At 40.4% G+C, this 16,141-nt stretch overlaps 1 protein-coding gene across 1 annotated transcript; it reads left to right on the top strand.

Moving 5' to 3' along the window:
• The first annotated feature begins 3,965 nt into the window (after window positions 1-3,965).
• On the top strand, window positions 3,966-8,770 carry LOC141829162 (oxysterol-binding protein-related protein 1C-like). The gene is made up of 5 exons (XM_074716579.1): window positions 3,966-4,118; window positions 6,263-6,430; window positions 6,506-6,646; window positions 8,326-8,556; window positions 8,645-8,770. Exons 1-5 carry the CDS (start codon window positions 3,966-3,968, stop codon window positions 8,768-8,770), a joined length of 819 nt encoding a protein of 272 aa, XP_074572680.1.
• The last annotated feature ends 7,371 nt before the right edge of the window (window positions 8,771-16,141 follow it).

Raw genomic sequence — 16,141 nt, 5'->3', positions numbered from 1 at the left:
TCGTATTGTTAATTATCTTTTACTATCACCTAATTGACTTGAGAGAAAAAGAAAACAACAACAACAACATCCAATTGGAAAACAAAATCGAACTGCTTTGCATCACTAAACAAGCACCAAGAGTGGGTGGAAGTATTATCAGACAACAATAAGATAGCTGTTTCAAGTGGTTAGGCAACTGATTATGATCCTCCAACTATAAAATAAACAATAAGATATCCAACTATAAATTTCAATTTCGATTTTTGATGAATGATGTGGCAGAATCCTACTGATCTTATGTGACACTTGTAGTCAAGGGGTAAGCTAATATGTCGAGTCAAAAATTAATAGTTAATATAGAATATCCTTGTCATATGCGCACAACTGCTTAGCCAAGAAGGGACTATTTTTCTTTGGAGCTTCCTCGTGTCCAAGACCGTTCTGAGGTCTAATCCGAGGCAGCATTGGACCTAGGCGCGTCAATGCTAATGCGACAAGTTACTGGCACACGCAAAACCCTTGCGGATAGAAGGGTTGGATCGCCAAACACGGTCTAGTCAGACTGACTCCGCCTCCTTCGACTAGACTTGAGGGAGGGGCTTGTGATGTGGATATGGTGGATGGCATGACCTCTACTTGGGCAAAAGTCAAGAATCAAGCTAAGACAGCGAGACAGTCAAGGTCAACAGAATGCAAGGGGAATGGTTTTGTTCGAGGGGAAGCCAAATACAAGTTAACTAAAGTCCCGAGCTACATTTCAACCAAGCAGTCCCAAGCTAATCTCAGCCAAGCAGTCTCGAGTCACATCTCGTCCAAGCAGTCCCGAGTCATATCTCGGTCGCCTTAGTTCTAAGTCTCAACTTGACTGTACCGCCTCAATCCCTATCTCGACCTCGAGCACCACTTTTGTCTTGAATCCCGCTTTTGTAAAATGTATGAACTTCTGACATCCAAGCACCCGCTGGTAGGAAAATGTGAATATTCCTAGGGATACATTGCAACAGAAGAATAAGCAGGAGGTTACAAGACTGTTAGAATCGATCTCCTCAGATACCCCTTTCACCTGCAAACAGTTACGAGGATTTCAGACCCAGTCTCCTCAGATACCCCTTGCCTCTGTAGGTGGGTACAAGGATTTCAGATCCAGTCTCCTTGGATACCCCTTCCCTCTATAGGCGGGTATAAGGATTTCATATCCGATCCCCTCAGATACCCTCTTTTTTGCATATGCTGCCAAAAAAAAATCTGCCAAAGTTGGTCTCCTCAAGGGGCACCCAGACGCCTCCATCCCTTCTAACATGGAAATGTTGGAAGACGACTATAAAAACTTGAGGGCAAGGTCTGTGTAAGGGTTGGATTTTACTTCTAAAAACTCTAATCTTCTTCTTCTCCAAGAGGAAAGACTTCTCTCTTTTAGTGAGGGGCCTAACTTGAATGTTAGAGTGGTCTGCCGAGATTCTCCTATGCCAGTCTAACCTCCTGTTGAAGTGCTTTTCATGTCCTCGTCATCTTCTCCTTTGAGCTCCTCCAGGAAGTCGCGCACATCGGATCATTTGTTGATTGGTGGCTTGACCATCCACGGTGCTTAACCGAAACAAATTGACGCCGTCTGTGGGAAAACTGAGCTGAAACGACATGATAGTTAATACTAAAATAACTATCAACAATCATGATTCCATCGGAGAAAGTGACCAACAGAACTGGTCCAAGCACTACGATGCCCCATTCCATCTTGCCTACAGCAAACCGTCAGTGGATCATACTACTTGGCTGACTGCCAACAGAATAAGCTCAAAAAAATCCTGGAACACCATCTATCCGAGGCCTTATTGCATTTAGTCCTAATTTTACTATTTTATGTCCCTCTCCTGTTTGTTTCATCACTCATTTTATAAATGTTCTTTTACAAGGAAGCAAGATCCACATAGCTCTCTTGACTTCTACTCATCGATGACTCGGTGTTCTCAGGCTAACCAGCCTCAATATCCCTTCTAACCCCTCGCTAATGGCTCCGCCTTGCGACAGGCTTGAATTTCTAACCCTGTGCTAGCGACTTGGCCTCCCTGATAGGTCCATCACTCTAAGCCCTCATAGTCCTAGCGGCTCCGCCTTACGATAATCTTGGATTTCTAACCTCGTGCTAGCGACTTGGCTCCCAATAGGCCTAACACTCTCAAGCCTCCTAACCCTTCGCTAGCAACTCCACCTTATGACAAACTTGGATTCTTAGCCCGTGCTAGCGACTTAACCTCCCGACAAGCCCGACACCATGACCCTCTTAGCTCCACTCGCTAACGACCCATTCAAGAGAAGCCAACCCTCTCGACCTCACTCGCCAACGGCTCGGTCTTCTCACTCAGGATCATGGAATATCCTTCATCTTAGCAAGCCCTCTCATCTTCACTTGCCGATGCCTCAGTCTTCTCACTCAAGATTGGAACTAATCCTCCATCTTAGCAAGCCCTCTTAGCCTCACTCGCCAACGACTCAGTCTTCTCACTTAGGATCGTAGATCGATCCTCTATCTCAGCAAACCCTCTCGCCTCACTCGCCAACGGCTCAATCTTCTCACTTAGGATCACAGAACCGATCCTCTGTCTCACCAAGCTCTCTCAGCCTTACTCACTAACGACTCGATCTTCTCACTCAAGATCACAGAATCGATCCTCCGTCTCAATAATCCCTTTTGACTTCACTCACCGACGGCTCAATCTCCTCACTCAAGATCACAGAATTGATCCTCCGTCTCAGCAAGCCCTCTCGAGGGCTCACTCACCGATGTCTCAATCTCCTCACTCAAGATCGCAATATCGATCCTCTGTCTCAGCAAATCGTCACTCATCGACGGCTTGGTCTTCTCACTCAGGATCGCAGAATCGATCTTCCGTCTCAGCAAGCCCTTTTGGCCTCACTCGTTGACTGGCTCGGTCTTCTCACTCAGGATCGCAGAACTAATCGTCCACCTCAACAACCCTCTTGGCCCCACTCATCGATAGCCCGGTGTTCTCGGACTAATTCACCTCAATAATCATCTTGGTCTCACTCGCCAATGGCTCGATATTCTAGGGCTGATTCACCTCAACAGCCCTCTCGGCCCCACTCGTCGATAGCTTGATGTTCTCGGGTCGATTCACCTCAATAGCCCTCTAGGCCCCACTCGCTGATAGCTCGATGTTTTCAAGCCGATTCGCCTCAACATCCCTCTCGGCACCACTCACCGATAGCTCGATGTTCTCGGGCCGATTCGCCTCAACAACTCTCTCAGCCCCACTCACCGATAGCTCGATGTTCTCAGGCCGATTCGTCTCAACAACCCTCTCGGCCCCACTCTGCGATGGCTCAGTGTTCTCAGGCTAATCCACCTTAACAACCCTCCTAGCCCCTTACTAGTAGCTCTGCCTTACGATAGGCTTGGATTCCTAGTCTTGTGCTAGCAACTCGGCCTCCCATTAGACCCGACACTCTTAGCCCTCCTAGCCACTCACTAGTGGCTCCGCCTTATGACATGCCTAGATTTCTAGCCCCGTGCTAGCAACTCGGCCTCCCGTTAGGTCTGACGCTCTTAGCCCTCCTAGCCCCTCGTTAGCATTTCTGCTTTGACAAGCCTGGATTCCTAGCCCTGCGCTAGCAACTCACCTTCCTGTCAGACCTGACACTCTTAGCCCTCCTAGCTCCTCTCTAGCAGCTCCTCCTTACGATAGACCTGGATTCCTACCACTATGCTAATGATTTGACCTCTCGCCCTCTCGGCCACTTGGCTTTTCGATCTTTCATCCACGACCTCTCGGCTTCCCGACCTCTCGGTCACTCGGTCTTTCGACTTCTCGGCTTACCGACCTCTTGGCGATCACGGCCTCTCCGCTTCATGACCTCTTGACCACTCCGCCTCTCGGCTTTCTGACTTCTCGCCCTCTCGGCCATTCAACCATTTGACCATTCTGCCGCTCGACCACTCGACCTCTCAACTTCCTGACCTCTCTGCCATGACCACTCCACCACTCGGCCTCTTGGCTTCCCAACCTCTCGGCCACTTGGCCTCTCGGCTTGCCGACCCTTTGGACACTACCTCCCGGCCACTCGCTCTCTCGGGCTCCCGGCCACTTGGCCTCTCAGCCTCCCAGCCACTTGGCCTCTCGGTCACTCAGCCAAGCCTCTCGACCATTCCGCCAAGACTCTCGACCACTCTGCATCTTGACTTCCCAACCTCTAGGCCACTCGGCTTCTCCGTTTTTTGACTTCTCGACTTCTTGGCCACTCGGCCTCTCGGCTTCCCGACCACTCGGCCATGACCTCTCGACCACTGGGCCTTTCGGCTACTCGGCTTCTCAATTTCTTGGCCTCTCAGCCACTCAGCCAAAACTCTAAGCCACTCAGTAGCTCTGCATCTCAGCAACTTAGAATCTCGGTAGCTCGGTATCTTGACATCTTAGCATCTCAGCATCTCAACATCTCAACAGCTCAACCACCCAGCATCTCAACATCTTAGTTTGCTAGGCCATGACTTTGCTAGCCCCTCGCCAGGGCTTGATTTTATGATAGTCCCTTCAGCCAAAATTATGGGGTTGTATATAACTCAGCACAGTCCAGTCAATCGATCTATGCCTCTTTCGACTGGACTTAAAAGAGAGGCTTGTGATGTGACAGAATGCTACTGCTTCTACGTGGCACTTGTAGTCAAGAGGTAAGCTGATGTGTTGAGTCAAAAGTCAATAGTCATATACAGAATATCTCTCTCGTAACCACGCAGCTGCTCTGCTAAGGAGGGACTATTTTTCTTTGGAGCTTCTTTGTGTCCAGGCCCTTCCAAGGTCTGATTTGGGGTGGCACTGGACCTCGATGCGTCAGAGCTAACGCAACAGGCTACTAGCACACACACAACCCCTTATGGATGGAAGGCTGGATCGCCAAACATGGTCTAGTTAGTCGTGTAGGTCCCCAAGGATGTCCGCATCTCCACGATGGTATGATATTGTCCACTTTAGGCATAAACCCTCATGGCTTTGTTCTTTGGCTCTCTCCAAAATGTCTCATACCAATGGAGATATCTTTCATCCTTTTAAATCCATGATCTTTTCCATGTGCTTTAGATGTGGGACTATGTTTACACCCTTGCAACCCAATAATCCCCCTCTCAAACAAAGGGCCACAGTCCCCTCTTAAACGGAAAGCCTCTGTTTGATGTCTGAATTCTTGACTCACCAGGACTTCCTGCCCCTCGGTCCACCCGACCTACTAGGACTTTCTACCTAGCCACAATTAGGACTTCCTGCCCCTCGGTCCACCCGACCTACTAGGACTTTTTGCCTAGCCGTAACTATGACTTCCTGCCCCTCGGTCTATCCGACCTACTAGGACTTCCTGCCTAGCCGCAACTAGGACTTCCTGCCTGGTGTCTGATCCTCTTGATTCAGACACGGGAGCATTCACTTCCTTTGTTTAACGTTCAACCCACATGATTAGATCTGGATCATGGCTCTTCCGGTGGTTAGTCCGGTGAAGAACGATCTCGCTCTGATACCACTTGTAGGTCTCCAAGGATGTCTGCATCTCCACGATGGTATGATATTGTCCACTTTGGGCCTAAACCATCAATTAAATCATTTAGTTAATTAGTATTTTAATTATAAAACAAATGCATTAACTAATTAACTTATTTATCAATTGATATTGACTTCCTAAGAATATTCATTATAATAAAATGATTATTTATAATGATTATATCATAAAAAATGATTCAATAATAAGAATAATATGACAATAGAAATAGAAACTTTTTATAACATGTGACATCAATAGATCCAATACAAATGTAAAATTAGATAAAATGATAATTAATACCAATTGTAATTAATTTGATCATTATGTTTAATGTACAATGGTAAGGTAACTTTTTAAATTTTATAATTTTCTAAAAAGTGCAGGCACGTAGGCATTTTAGACAAGGGACTATACACTCCCTTTTTAATCAATTGAATGATTTTTTTTGTGTGGTTTGAATTATCCTCTGCTAGATCCATGCACCAGTCATTGCAAAAAAAAAAAAAAAGAAATAGAAAAGGGCAAACAAGCACAAAAACCAACTTCAAATTGGTCGACTAGAAATGTGTATTCTACTTTGATTCATTTTCCTTTTATTGATGGACTAATCTTGGATATTCAACATGATTTGGAAGTTAATACAAGTCACATGCCCTTTGGTTTTTTTCCCCATTATTTTTCTTCTGCTGTGCATCATAACAGGTTGGACTAGTTATAATTTTATTCTTTATGACTTATGTAGGTCAGTCATCACCCTATGATTGTTGCATGCCATTGTGAGGGAAAGGGATGGAAGTTCTGGGGAGATAGCAATTTGAAAAGCAAGTTTTGGGGTCGCTCAATTCAGCTTGATCCAGTTGGTGTACTCACCCTTGAATTTGATGATGGTGAAATTTTTCAGTGGAGCAAGGTATTAGGTATTGCATGAATTACTTAAAAAGTTTGGTTTTGGTTCTATATATAGATTTTGAGTCTTCTGTTTTAGGTAACGACTTCCATTTACAATCTTATATTGGGGAAACTCTATTGTGATCATTATGGTGCCATGCGCATACAAGGAAATTGTGAATATTCATGCAAGCTAAAATTCAAGGAGCAGTCAATAATCGATCGCAACCCACATCAGGTTGCCACTTTTTTCCCTTGTTCTTCCTAAATCTCTTTGTAATGATGATGATGGTGTCACAGTAGATGCTATATCCCCCATCTTTTTCCTCAGTTATTATTGCATTGCTTGGCTTTTCTATGTATTCTTCTATTCTAGGGCTAGTTGAGCAAGGTAATTTAGCTGCTATAAGATTATAGTTGAACCTCAAAGTGAATCACAAGTTTGCTCTGGTGTTTTGAATAACCATTTATCATATTGAACAAAGATAACTCAGAAGTTTCTAAAGAATCACAATTTCAGGAGGATAATTCAATCATACATTATGTTTGTTTAACTTGAATGCCTAGACATTAAATATCAAATCTTTAGTCTTTCAATTTCCTCCTTTCCTTTTTTTTTCTTCTCTCCTGTTTGTTTTACTCTAGAAACATTGTCATTTCTCATTTAAATCCTTGCATAATTTTGCTCTTACCCTTCACTGCCTTTAGCAGAAAATATTTTTCCAAATTTTCTCAGAAAATCTTTTCCCAAATTTCTCTGTATTACGTTTATCCAATTTGAAGAAAAACTCACTTCACTTTCACGTGCTTATGGAACTCAAATCTGACCTTCAAAATTTAAAAGTTATTCTCTAAAATCCATTTTGTTTTATGATTTTGTTAATATTTTTAACAAAAACAGTTTTGAAATTTTATTATTCCTTCCCTCCAAGGAAATGATTGTATTTCTCCTTGCCTCTTTCTGACCTTCAAAATTTTCTTCCTTGCCTCTTTCTTTCCCTAGTCATTGCCTTCCTTTGTGGTGGGAAACATGGCATTAGTGAATCGTTTGTGAATTTGAAGATATTGATTATTGTCACAATTATAAGAATGTATAATTATCATCAGAAGACAATCTCCCTTGAATGAAAAAGAAAAGCATAAAGAAAAAATTGGTTCTTTGCAAATGCTGTACAAGTTTTCATGTGCAGGTTAAGTATCAGAAACTTAAGTATTATTAATTATTTGCATTTGGTTAACACTTTTATGTGAATTTTATATTATAATTTTTTAAGGATAATTCTGTTTCGTCAATATTTAGTAATAGATATCATTACAATGACTGTATATCTGCTTGCATAACATATATGCTCTATGTGGTGATGCGGCCCCAGCTTACCTGCATGTGCTTTTTAACACCTTCATTTCTCATGTAAAATTCTAATCAAATTTACTTGCTAATTTAGCATCTCTAATGATTTGTTTGTTTTTCAGCACATATGATAGTAGTGATCAGCCACAATGATCATGTATAATCTATTTGCAGTTGCAATATAGTTAATAATAAGTACTTTAATAATGATCATGTATTCGCCACCACTTAATGTATATGCCCTATGCAGTTTTAGCACCTTCATTTCTCATTTAAAACTAATCGAAGTTTGCTGTTAGCTTTTGTATGCTATTTAGCCAATAGAATAGAAGTCACCCCGTGCAATCTATTTGTAGGTGAAATATAGTTATTATTAAATATTATAATATGATGACATATTCGCTCACATAAGGTACTATGCGCTATGTGGTGATCCAAACACATCTTGCTTGCATATGCTTTTCAACACTTTCATTTCTCATTTAAAATTCCTTTTAAATTTAACTGTTAATTTATTTGCTTTTCAGCCAACAGAATAGTAATGACCATGTGCAATATATTTGTAGGTGCAAGGCGTAGTTCAGGATCGCAATGGCAAAACTGCAGCAACACTCATTGGAAAATGGGATGAGAGCATGCATTATATAAATGGAGATATCTCTGGAAAAGGCAAAGGATCTGAATCGTTGTCTGAAGCCCAATTATTGTGGAAACGTAGCAAGCCCCCTAAATTTCCCACTCGATACAATCTCACACGGTTCGCAATAACAATGAATGAGCTTACCCCAGGATTAAAGGTTACAATCCTTGTTTTTCTTATTATGCATGCATCCTTTGTCTTAAGTTTTGGTTTATTTTTTTATTCTTATCCTCAATCTCAAGCAGGAATTATTGCCACCAACTGATTCAAGGCTGAGGCCTGATCAAAGGTGCTTGGAGAACGGGGAGTATGACATGGCAAATGCTGAGAAATTGAGACTAGAACAGAGACAACGCCAGGTTAGGTTTTGAATATATTCCTTTACAAATGGTAATTTATGTGGAAGTCATTGCTCGTGGGGAGCCAATTGTTCTTCACCCTTATTATCCTTTTTATGTCAAAGTTTCTTTGTTTGTTTCATTTCTTTGATTTTCTACGTTGCTTATGACCATTCGTTGAACTGCCTATAAACTTTTTCAGCCATCCAAAACTAACTGAAATTTGAAACTTCACGAAGCCACCACCCTTCCTTTCGTAGGAGTAAAAAATACTATGATGGTTCTGTTGCTTTATATAGATATCTTATCTATGATTTAGCAATCCCAAAGTTCCCTTCTGATACGATCAAATAAGGAAAATTTATCTTTTTTTTTCGTACTCTTTCATTTTCATAAGATGAATATCAAAAAGAGACTTCTGGTGTGGAAGAAAAAAAGTTTGTGACGCTGAAATGTACTCCCGACACATAAAATCAACAAATCGGAAATACCCTTTGTTTCATACTACTATCTCGATACAAAATCTCTTGTTATGAAAAAACAATAAAATAAAATAATGGTTTGTTTAGATCGAACTCGAAGTGCCATGCTATTATTACTTATTATTCATATTCAATATGGCGAAGGCATAGTGTTTCTTTTTTTTTCAAATCAAAACTCATTGGCGCCAAGCGTGAGGGAATGCTAGACGTTTGGTAATTTCTCCTCCGACCAGGATGAAAGATGCCATTGAAGCGGCTATTCCCATGCATATTGTATGCACGTCGGGCGTCACAAATTGCATAGTATCAAAAATAGCTATTCCTGATATTACCCATCCGCCGGGAGAGTTTATAAATAAATAAAGATCCCTAGTCTGATCTTCTATACTGAGATATACCATGAGACCAACAATAGTATTCGAGATCTCCTCCTTGACCTCTTGTCCTAAAAAAAGTAATCTTTCTCGATAAAGTCGGTTGATTAGGACAAAATCCTATCCTTTAGTCCTTTAGGAGCCGTACACGCACCTTTGGATGCATACGGTTCAAAATCAAAATGAAATGGAGAAAAAAGAATCAATGTGTCGATTCTTGTTCTATTTCTTTTTTCTTTAACTTAATAGGTTTTTCTAAAAAAAAACGTTTTTCTTCCATTTTCAAAAAACATGAGATGTGTTCTCGCTTCCTTACCTATAAAAAAAAAAGAATTTATTGAACTTATTGAAATTGAACTAATCTCTTTCATTGATGTATTATTTCATCGATATTCAAATCACGATGCAATTTTCTTGTTCCTGAATGGGCCCTTGCATTTCTTTTAGGTTCATGTTCTACTCCGGGAAAAGATCTGTCCGAATTTTATTTGCACATATAGGGCAAATAATCTCAGTACCACTTCTTTTTTTTTTCAATTCGTTTCATGTCTTTTCCCAACTCAACTATTTGATGTATTCATCATGCTATTCTGTTGGTTATTGGTTGGACGTTTGAAATCACTCTTATAGTAACTCATCTTACTTATAGTAATATAGTAAGGACAAGAATCCTTTATAATACAAGTAATAATCATACATATATTACCAATTTGGTATTTTCTGAACGGAGCCTGAATACTTTATTTTTATTTTTCCAAGTGAACCATAAATCCTCCTAATTGATAATATGGATCCCAAAATGCAAATATAAATAAATTGATCTAATTACACTTCACGCTCCGAATGATTGATGCTTCCCTCAATACAATATTTCTTGGGCGAAACAGAGGATATCTCGATCGGGGGAGAAAACGGGTAAATTCCATATGACTCAATATGTCTGACAAGTCGCACTATAACTCAACCCAAGTTGCATCTTCCTCTCCGGGATTCCGAAAAGGTACTTTTGGAACACCAACGGGCATTAATTTAAAGACAAAATTGAGTACTATACTTCGCGTTAATATGGAAACGTAACAATGGCTTTATCATCTTTATCTCTTTTTCTCTTTATTGTATTTTATACATAGATTTTTATACATAGATTGAAAGGTTTATAGAGTAAGACAGAATGAATAAAGATAAAATTTAATTAACGTATCAATCGTTGGAATGATAAACAAGTATCTATGTATTTGTTTCCCGAAAGTAGGAGTAATCCTCCCATTGCGTATTGGTACTTATCGGGTATAGAATAGATCCGCTTCTCTTTGTTCTTACGAACAGAATTTTTCCCTTATTTTCAATGGAACGGAATAAATATTAACCTTTTCTCATACAGAATCTACTGAAAAGTTAGGTACATAGTATAGTCTTTTCCAATTCCAATGCGATAAAATAAAGTGACATAGTGTCTAGTTTTTTTTTTGATAAAGGGGTATTTCCATGGGTTTGCCTTGGTATCGTGTTCATACTGTCGTATTGAATGATCCTGGTCGATTACTTTCGGTCCATATAATGCATACAGCCCTAGTTGCTGGTTGGGCCGGTTCGATGGCTTTATACGAATTAGCAGTTTTTGATCCCTCTGACCCCGCTCTCGATCCAATGTGGAGACAAGGTATGTTCGTTATACCCTTCATGACTCGTTTAGGAATAACCAATTCGTGGGGTGGTTGGAGTATTTCAGGGGGAACTATAACGAATCCTGGTATTTGGAGTTATGAAGGTGTGGCAGGGGCACATATTGTGTTTTCTGGTTTGTGCTTCTTGGCAGCTATCTGGCATTGGGTGTATTGGGACCTAGAAATATTCTGCGATGAACGTACGGGCAAACCTTCTTTGGATTTGCCTAAGATCTTTGGAATTCATTTATTTCTCTCAGGGTTGGCTTGCTTTGGTTTTGGCGCATTTCATGTAACAGGTTTGTATGGTCCTGGAATATGGGTGTCCGATCCTTATGGACTAACCGGAAAAGTACAACCTGTAAGTCCTGCATGGGGCGCGGAAGGCTTTGATCCTTTTGTTCCCGGAGGAATTGCCTCTCATCATATTGCAGCGGGTACATTGGGCATATTAGCGGGCTTATTCCATCTTAGTGTCCGTCCGCCTCAACGTCTATACAAAGGATTGCGTATGGGCAATATTGAAACTGTACTTTCCAGTAGTATCGCCGCTGTTTTTTTTGCAGCTTTCGTTGTTGCTGGAACTATGTGGTATGGTTCAGCAACAACTCCAATCGAATTATTTGGTCCCACTCGTTATCAGTGGGATCAAGGATACTTTCAGCAAGAAATATACCGAAGAGTTAGTGCCGGACTAGACGAAAATCTAAGTTTATCGGAAGCTTGGTCTAAAATTCCCGAAAAATTAGCTTTTTATGATTACATTGGTAATAATCCGGCAAAAGGGGGATTATTCAGAGCAGGGTCAATGGATAACGGGGATGGAATAGCTGTTGGATGGTTAGGGCACCCTGTCTTTAGAGATAAAGAAGGGCGCGAGCTTTTTGTACGTCGTATGCCTACTTTTTTTGAAACATTTCCGGTGGTTTTGGTGGATGGAGACGGAATTGTGAGAGCCGATGTTCCTTTTAGGAGAGCAGAATCAAAGTATAGTGTTGAACAAGTAGGTGTAACTGTTGAGTTCTATGGTGGCGAACTCAATGGAGTCAGTTATAGTGATCCTGTGACTGTTAAAAAATATGCTAGACGTGCCCAATTAGGTGAAATTTTTGAATTAGATCGGGCTACTTTGAAATCTGATGGCGTTTTTCGTAGCAGTCCAAGGGGTTGGTTCACTTTTGGTCATGCTACGTTTGCTTTGCTCTTCTTTTTCGGACACATTTGGCATGGCGCTAGAACCTTGTTCAGAGATGTTTTTGCTGGTATTGATCCAGATTTGGATGCTCAAGTGGAATTTGGAACATTCCAAAAAATAGGAGATCCAACTACAAGGAGACAAGTAGTCTGATATAAGATTGCTCTGGTATCTTTCGCCTCTTTTTTTTATTTGACATAGGGTTAGAGTACTTAAGAAATCTTGACTTGAATCACTATCTTTTCTTTTCCTTTTCTTTATCTTTATATTTTATACTATATGGTAAATGATGCCAAATGAATAGGTGTGGAAGCTATAATTGTAAACCACGATCGAATCTATGGAAGCATTGGTTTATACATTCCTTTTAGTCTCTACTTTAGGGATAATTTTTTTCGCTATCTTTTTTCGAGAACCACCTAAGGTTCCAACTAAAAAAGTAAAATAATTTTTCATTATTTCAATTGAAGTAATGAGTCTCCCATATAGGGAGACTCATTACTTCAACTAGTCCCCGTGTTCTTCGAATGGATCTCTTAGTTGTTGAGAGGGTTGCCCAAAAGCGGTATATAAGGCGTACCCAGTAAAGCTTACAAGTAAACCAGATATAAAGATGGCGATTAGGGTTGCTATTTCCATTTTTAGACAATTTCAAGATCACAATACAATGGATCTATAATAAGATCGTTTATTTACAACTACAACGAAATGGTATACAAAGTCAACAGATCTCAACCAATGATTAAATAAATAGGATTTATGGCTACACAAACCGTTGAGGATAGTTCTAGATCTGGGCCAAGACGAACTACCGTAGGGAATTTATTGAAACCACTGAATTCGGAATATGGTAAAGTAGCTCCGGGCTGGGGGACTACACCACTAATGGGGGTCGCTATGGCCCTATTTGCGGTATTTCTATCTATTATTTTGGAAATTTATAATTCTTCCGTTTTACTGGATGGAATTGCAATGAGTTAACTTTAATAAGAACTATAAAGTACTAGTTAAAAAAAAAATTACTTTACTTAAACTTAAAACTTTGATTTCTAGACCATTCTGGTAGTTCGACCGTGGAATTTATTTGTTTCGGTATCTCCGGAATATGAGTGTGTGACTTGTTATACAGAGAATAGTTCTGTCATCTCTATCAAGATGAGTCTATTTCGTCGGATAATTATTCTAGTATCTGGAACACGAAATCTCAACAGTGATAACTCCTGTTGAGAGTAGTTGTCTAATAGTATTATGTCTACGACGTATATGTCTAGACTTACCATTATACAGATGGCTCTGTGCTCGACCAATTGCTGATTGGCTATCGCAATGTATGCAGATTGTCGGCACAGGTTTCGGCCATCTAGGAACATCTTCTAGAAATTGTCGTAACCATTCAGCCTCTTCACCACATTTGTCAAGAGCTACAAACTCAGATTCCATCGTGGATCTGGTTATTATGGTTTGCTTTGAAGATTTCCAAGATATGGCTGCACTTCCCAAAGTGAATATATATCCACTTGTAGACTTAGAGTCTTTCATGTCCGATATCCAATTTGCATCGCTATATCCTTCGATTACGGTCGGATATCTAGTATATTGCAGTCCATAATCACGAGTATATCTCAAGTACCTCAGTACTCTTGTTATCCCTTTCCAGTGCTCAACACCGGGATTACTCGTGTATCTACTCAGTTTACTTACTGCGTATGCTAAGTCTGGTCGTGTACAACTCATTAGGTACATCAGACTTCCAATCACTCTAGAGTACTCTATCTGAGAGCTACTCTTTTCTCGATTTTTCGATAGATGTTGACTCATATCTATCGGAGTCCGTGCCAACGCAGTATCATTCTTGTTGAATTTTTCAAGTATTTTATCCACATAGTGGGACTGACTAAGAACAAGTCCTTCAGCTGTTCTAAGAATTTTAATTCCTAGAATCACATCAGCTAGGCCCATGTCTTTCATGTCAAATCTTGAATTCAACATATCTTTAGTGGATTTGATTATCTTATCATTACTCCCAATAATAAGTATATCATCTACATAAAGACATAAAATGACATATTCATTTCCTGTGTCTTTCATGTAAACACATTTATCACATTCATTGATTGTGAATCCACATTCCTTCATGACATTATCAAACTTTTCATGCCACTGCTTTGGTGCCTGTTTCAAGCCGTATAATGACTTTACCAATCTACAAACCTTATTTTTCTGTCCTGGCACAGAAAATCCTTCAGGTTGTTCCATGTAGATTTCCTCTTCTAAATCACCGTTTAGAAAGGCGGTCTTTACATCCATTTGATGTATTTCCAGATTCCATAGAGCGGCAATAGCCAACAATACTCTGATGGAAGTTATTCTCGACACCGGAGAATATGTATCAAAGTAATCAAGGCCTTCACGTTGTCGGTAACCTTTAATTACCAATCGAGCCTTGTACTTATCAATTGTGCCATCTGATTTTATTTTCTTCTTGAAAATCCACTTGCAACCTAGTGGTTTACTCCCCGGGGGAAGATCCACAAGTTCCCAAGTATGATTTTGCAAGATAGAATCAATCTCAGATGCAATTGCCTCTTTCCATTGAGGACCCTCAGAAGAGTTCACTGCTTCTGAGTAAGTTTGGGGATCACTTTCCAACATGAAAGTGATAAAATCCATTCCGAAGGATTTTTCTACCTGAGCTCGTTTACTCCGTCTAAGCTCAACCTCAATTGGTTCATCTACTTCTTCTTCCTCTTGTGATTCATATATCCGTTTTGAGGAACTTCCTTCCTCTCGGGTCTTATAAGGAAACACATGCTCGAAGAATGAAGCATTTCTTGATTCAATAATCGAGTTCTTGTGTATCTCCGGTACTTGAGATTCATACACAAGGAATCGATAGGCACAACTGTTATGTGCATATCCTATAAATATGCAATCAACAGTTTTTGGTCCTATCTTGATCCTCTTCGGATCAGGCACCATTACTTTGGCAAGACACCCCCACACTCGTAAATATTTATAGGATGGTTGTCTTCCTTTCCATAACTCATAAGGGCTCTTCTCTATTTTCTTTCGGGGAACCTTATTTAAAAGGTAGTTAGCCGTTAACACAGCTTCCCCCCACATGTACTCTGGTAATCCAGAGCTCAATAGAAGAGCATTCATCATCTCTTTCAGAGTACGATTCTTTCTCTCAGCAACACCATTTTGCTGAGGAGTATAAGGAGCTGTTGTTTCGTGTCTGATTCCATGTTCAGCACACAACTCAGCGAATGGTGATACATATTCACCACCTCGATCACTTCGAACCACCTTAATCTTCTTATTAAGTTGGTTTTCAACCTCATTCTTATAGAGAATAAATTTCTCTATAGCTTCATCTTTACTTTTGAGAAGATACACATAGCAATACTTTGTGTTATCATCTACAAAAGTGATGAAGTATTTATTCCCACCACGTGTTGGTGTACCTTTAAGGTCGCATACATCGGTGTGGATTAGGCCGAGTGGTTCATTACTTCTTTCAACATGTTGAAAGGATGACCTTATCATTTTTGCTTCAACACAAATCTCACATTTGTGTTTCGGGTCAAGGTGGAATGTAGGTATGCTTTGCATGTTAATTAATCTACGCAGTACATCGTAGTTAACATGTCCTAGTCTACCATGCCACAAACATGAAGACTCAAGCA

This window comes from Curcuma longa, chromosome 5 (genome assembly GCF_044706935.1).
Source record: "Curcuma longa cultivar G26 ecotype Majalengka, Jawa Barat chromosome 5, ITB_CL_G26_1.1, whole genome shotgun sequence".
In the NCBI taxonomy this organism is placed as follows: Eukaryota; Viridiplantae; Streptophyta; class Magnoliopsida; order Zingiberales; family Zingiberaceae; genus Curcuma; species Curcuma longa.
Note: the sequence above shows the minus strand (reverse complement) of the source record. Positions and strands in the feature narration are given on the sequence as shown.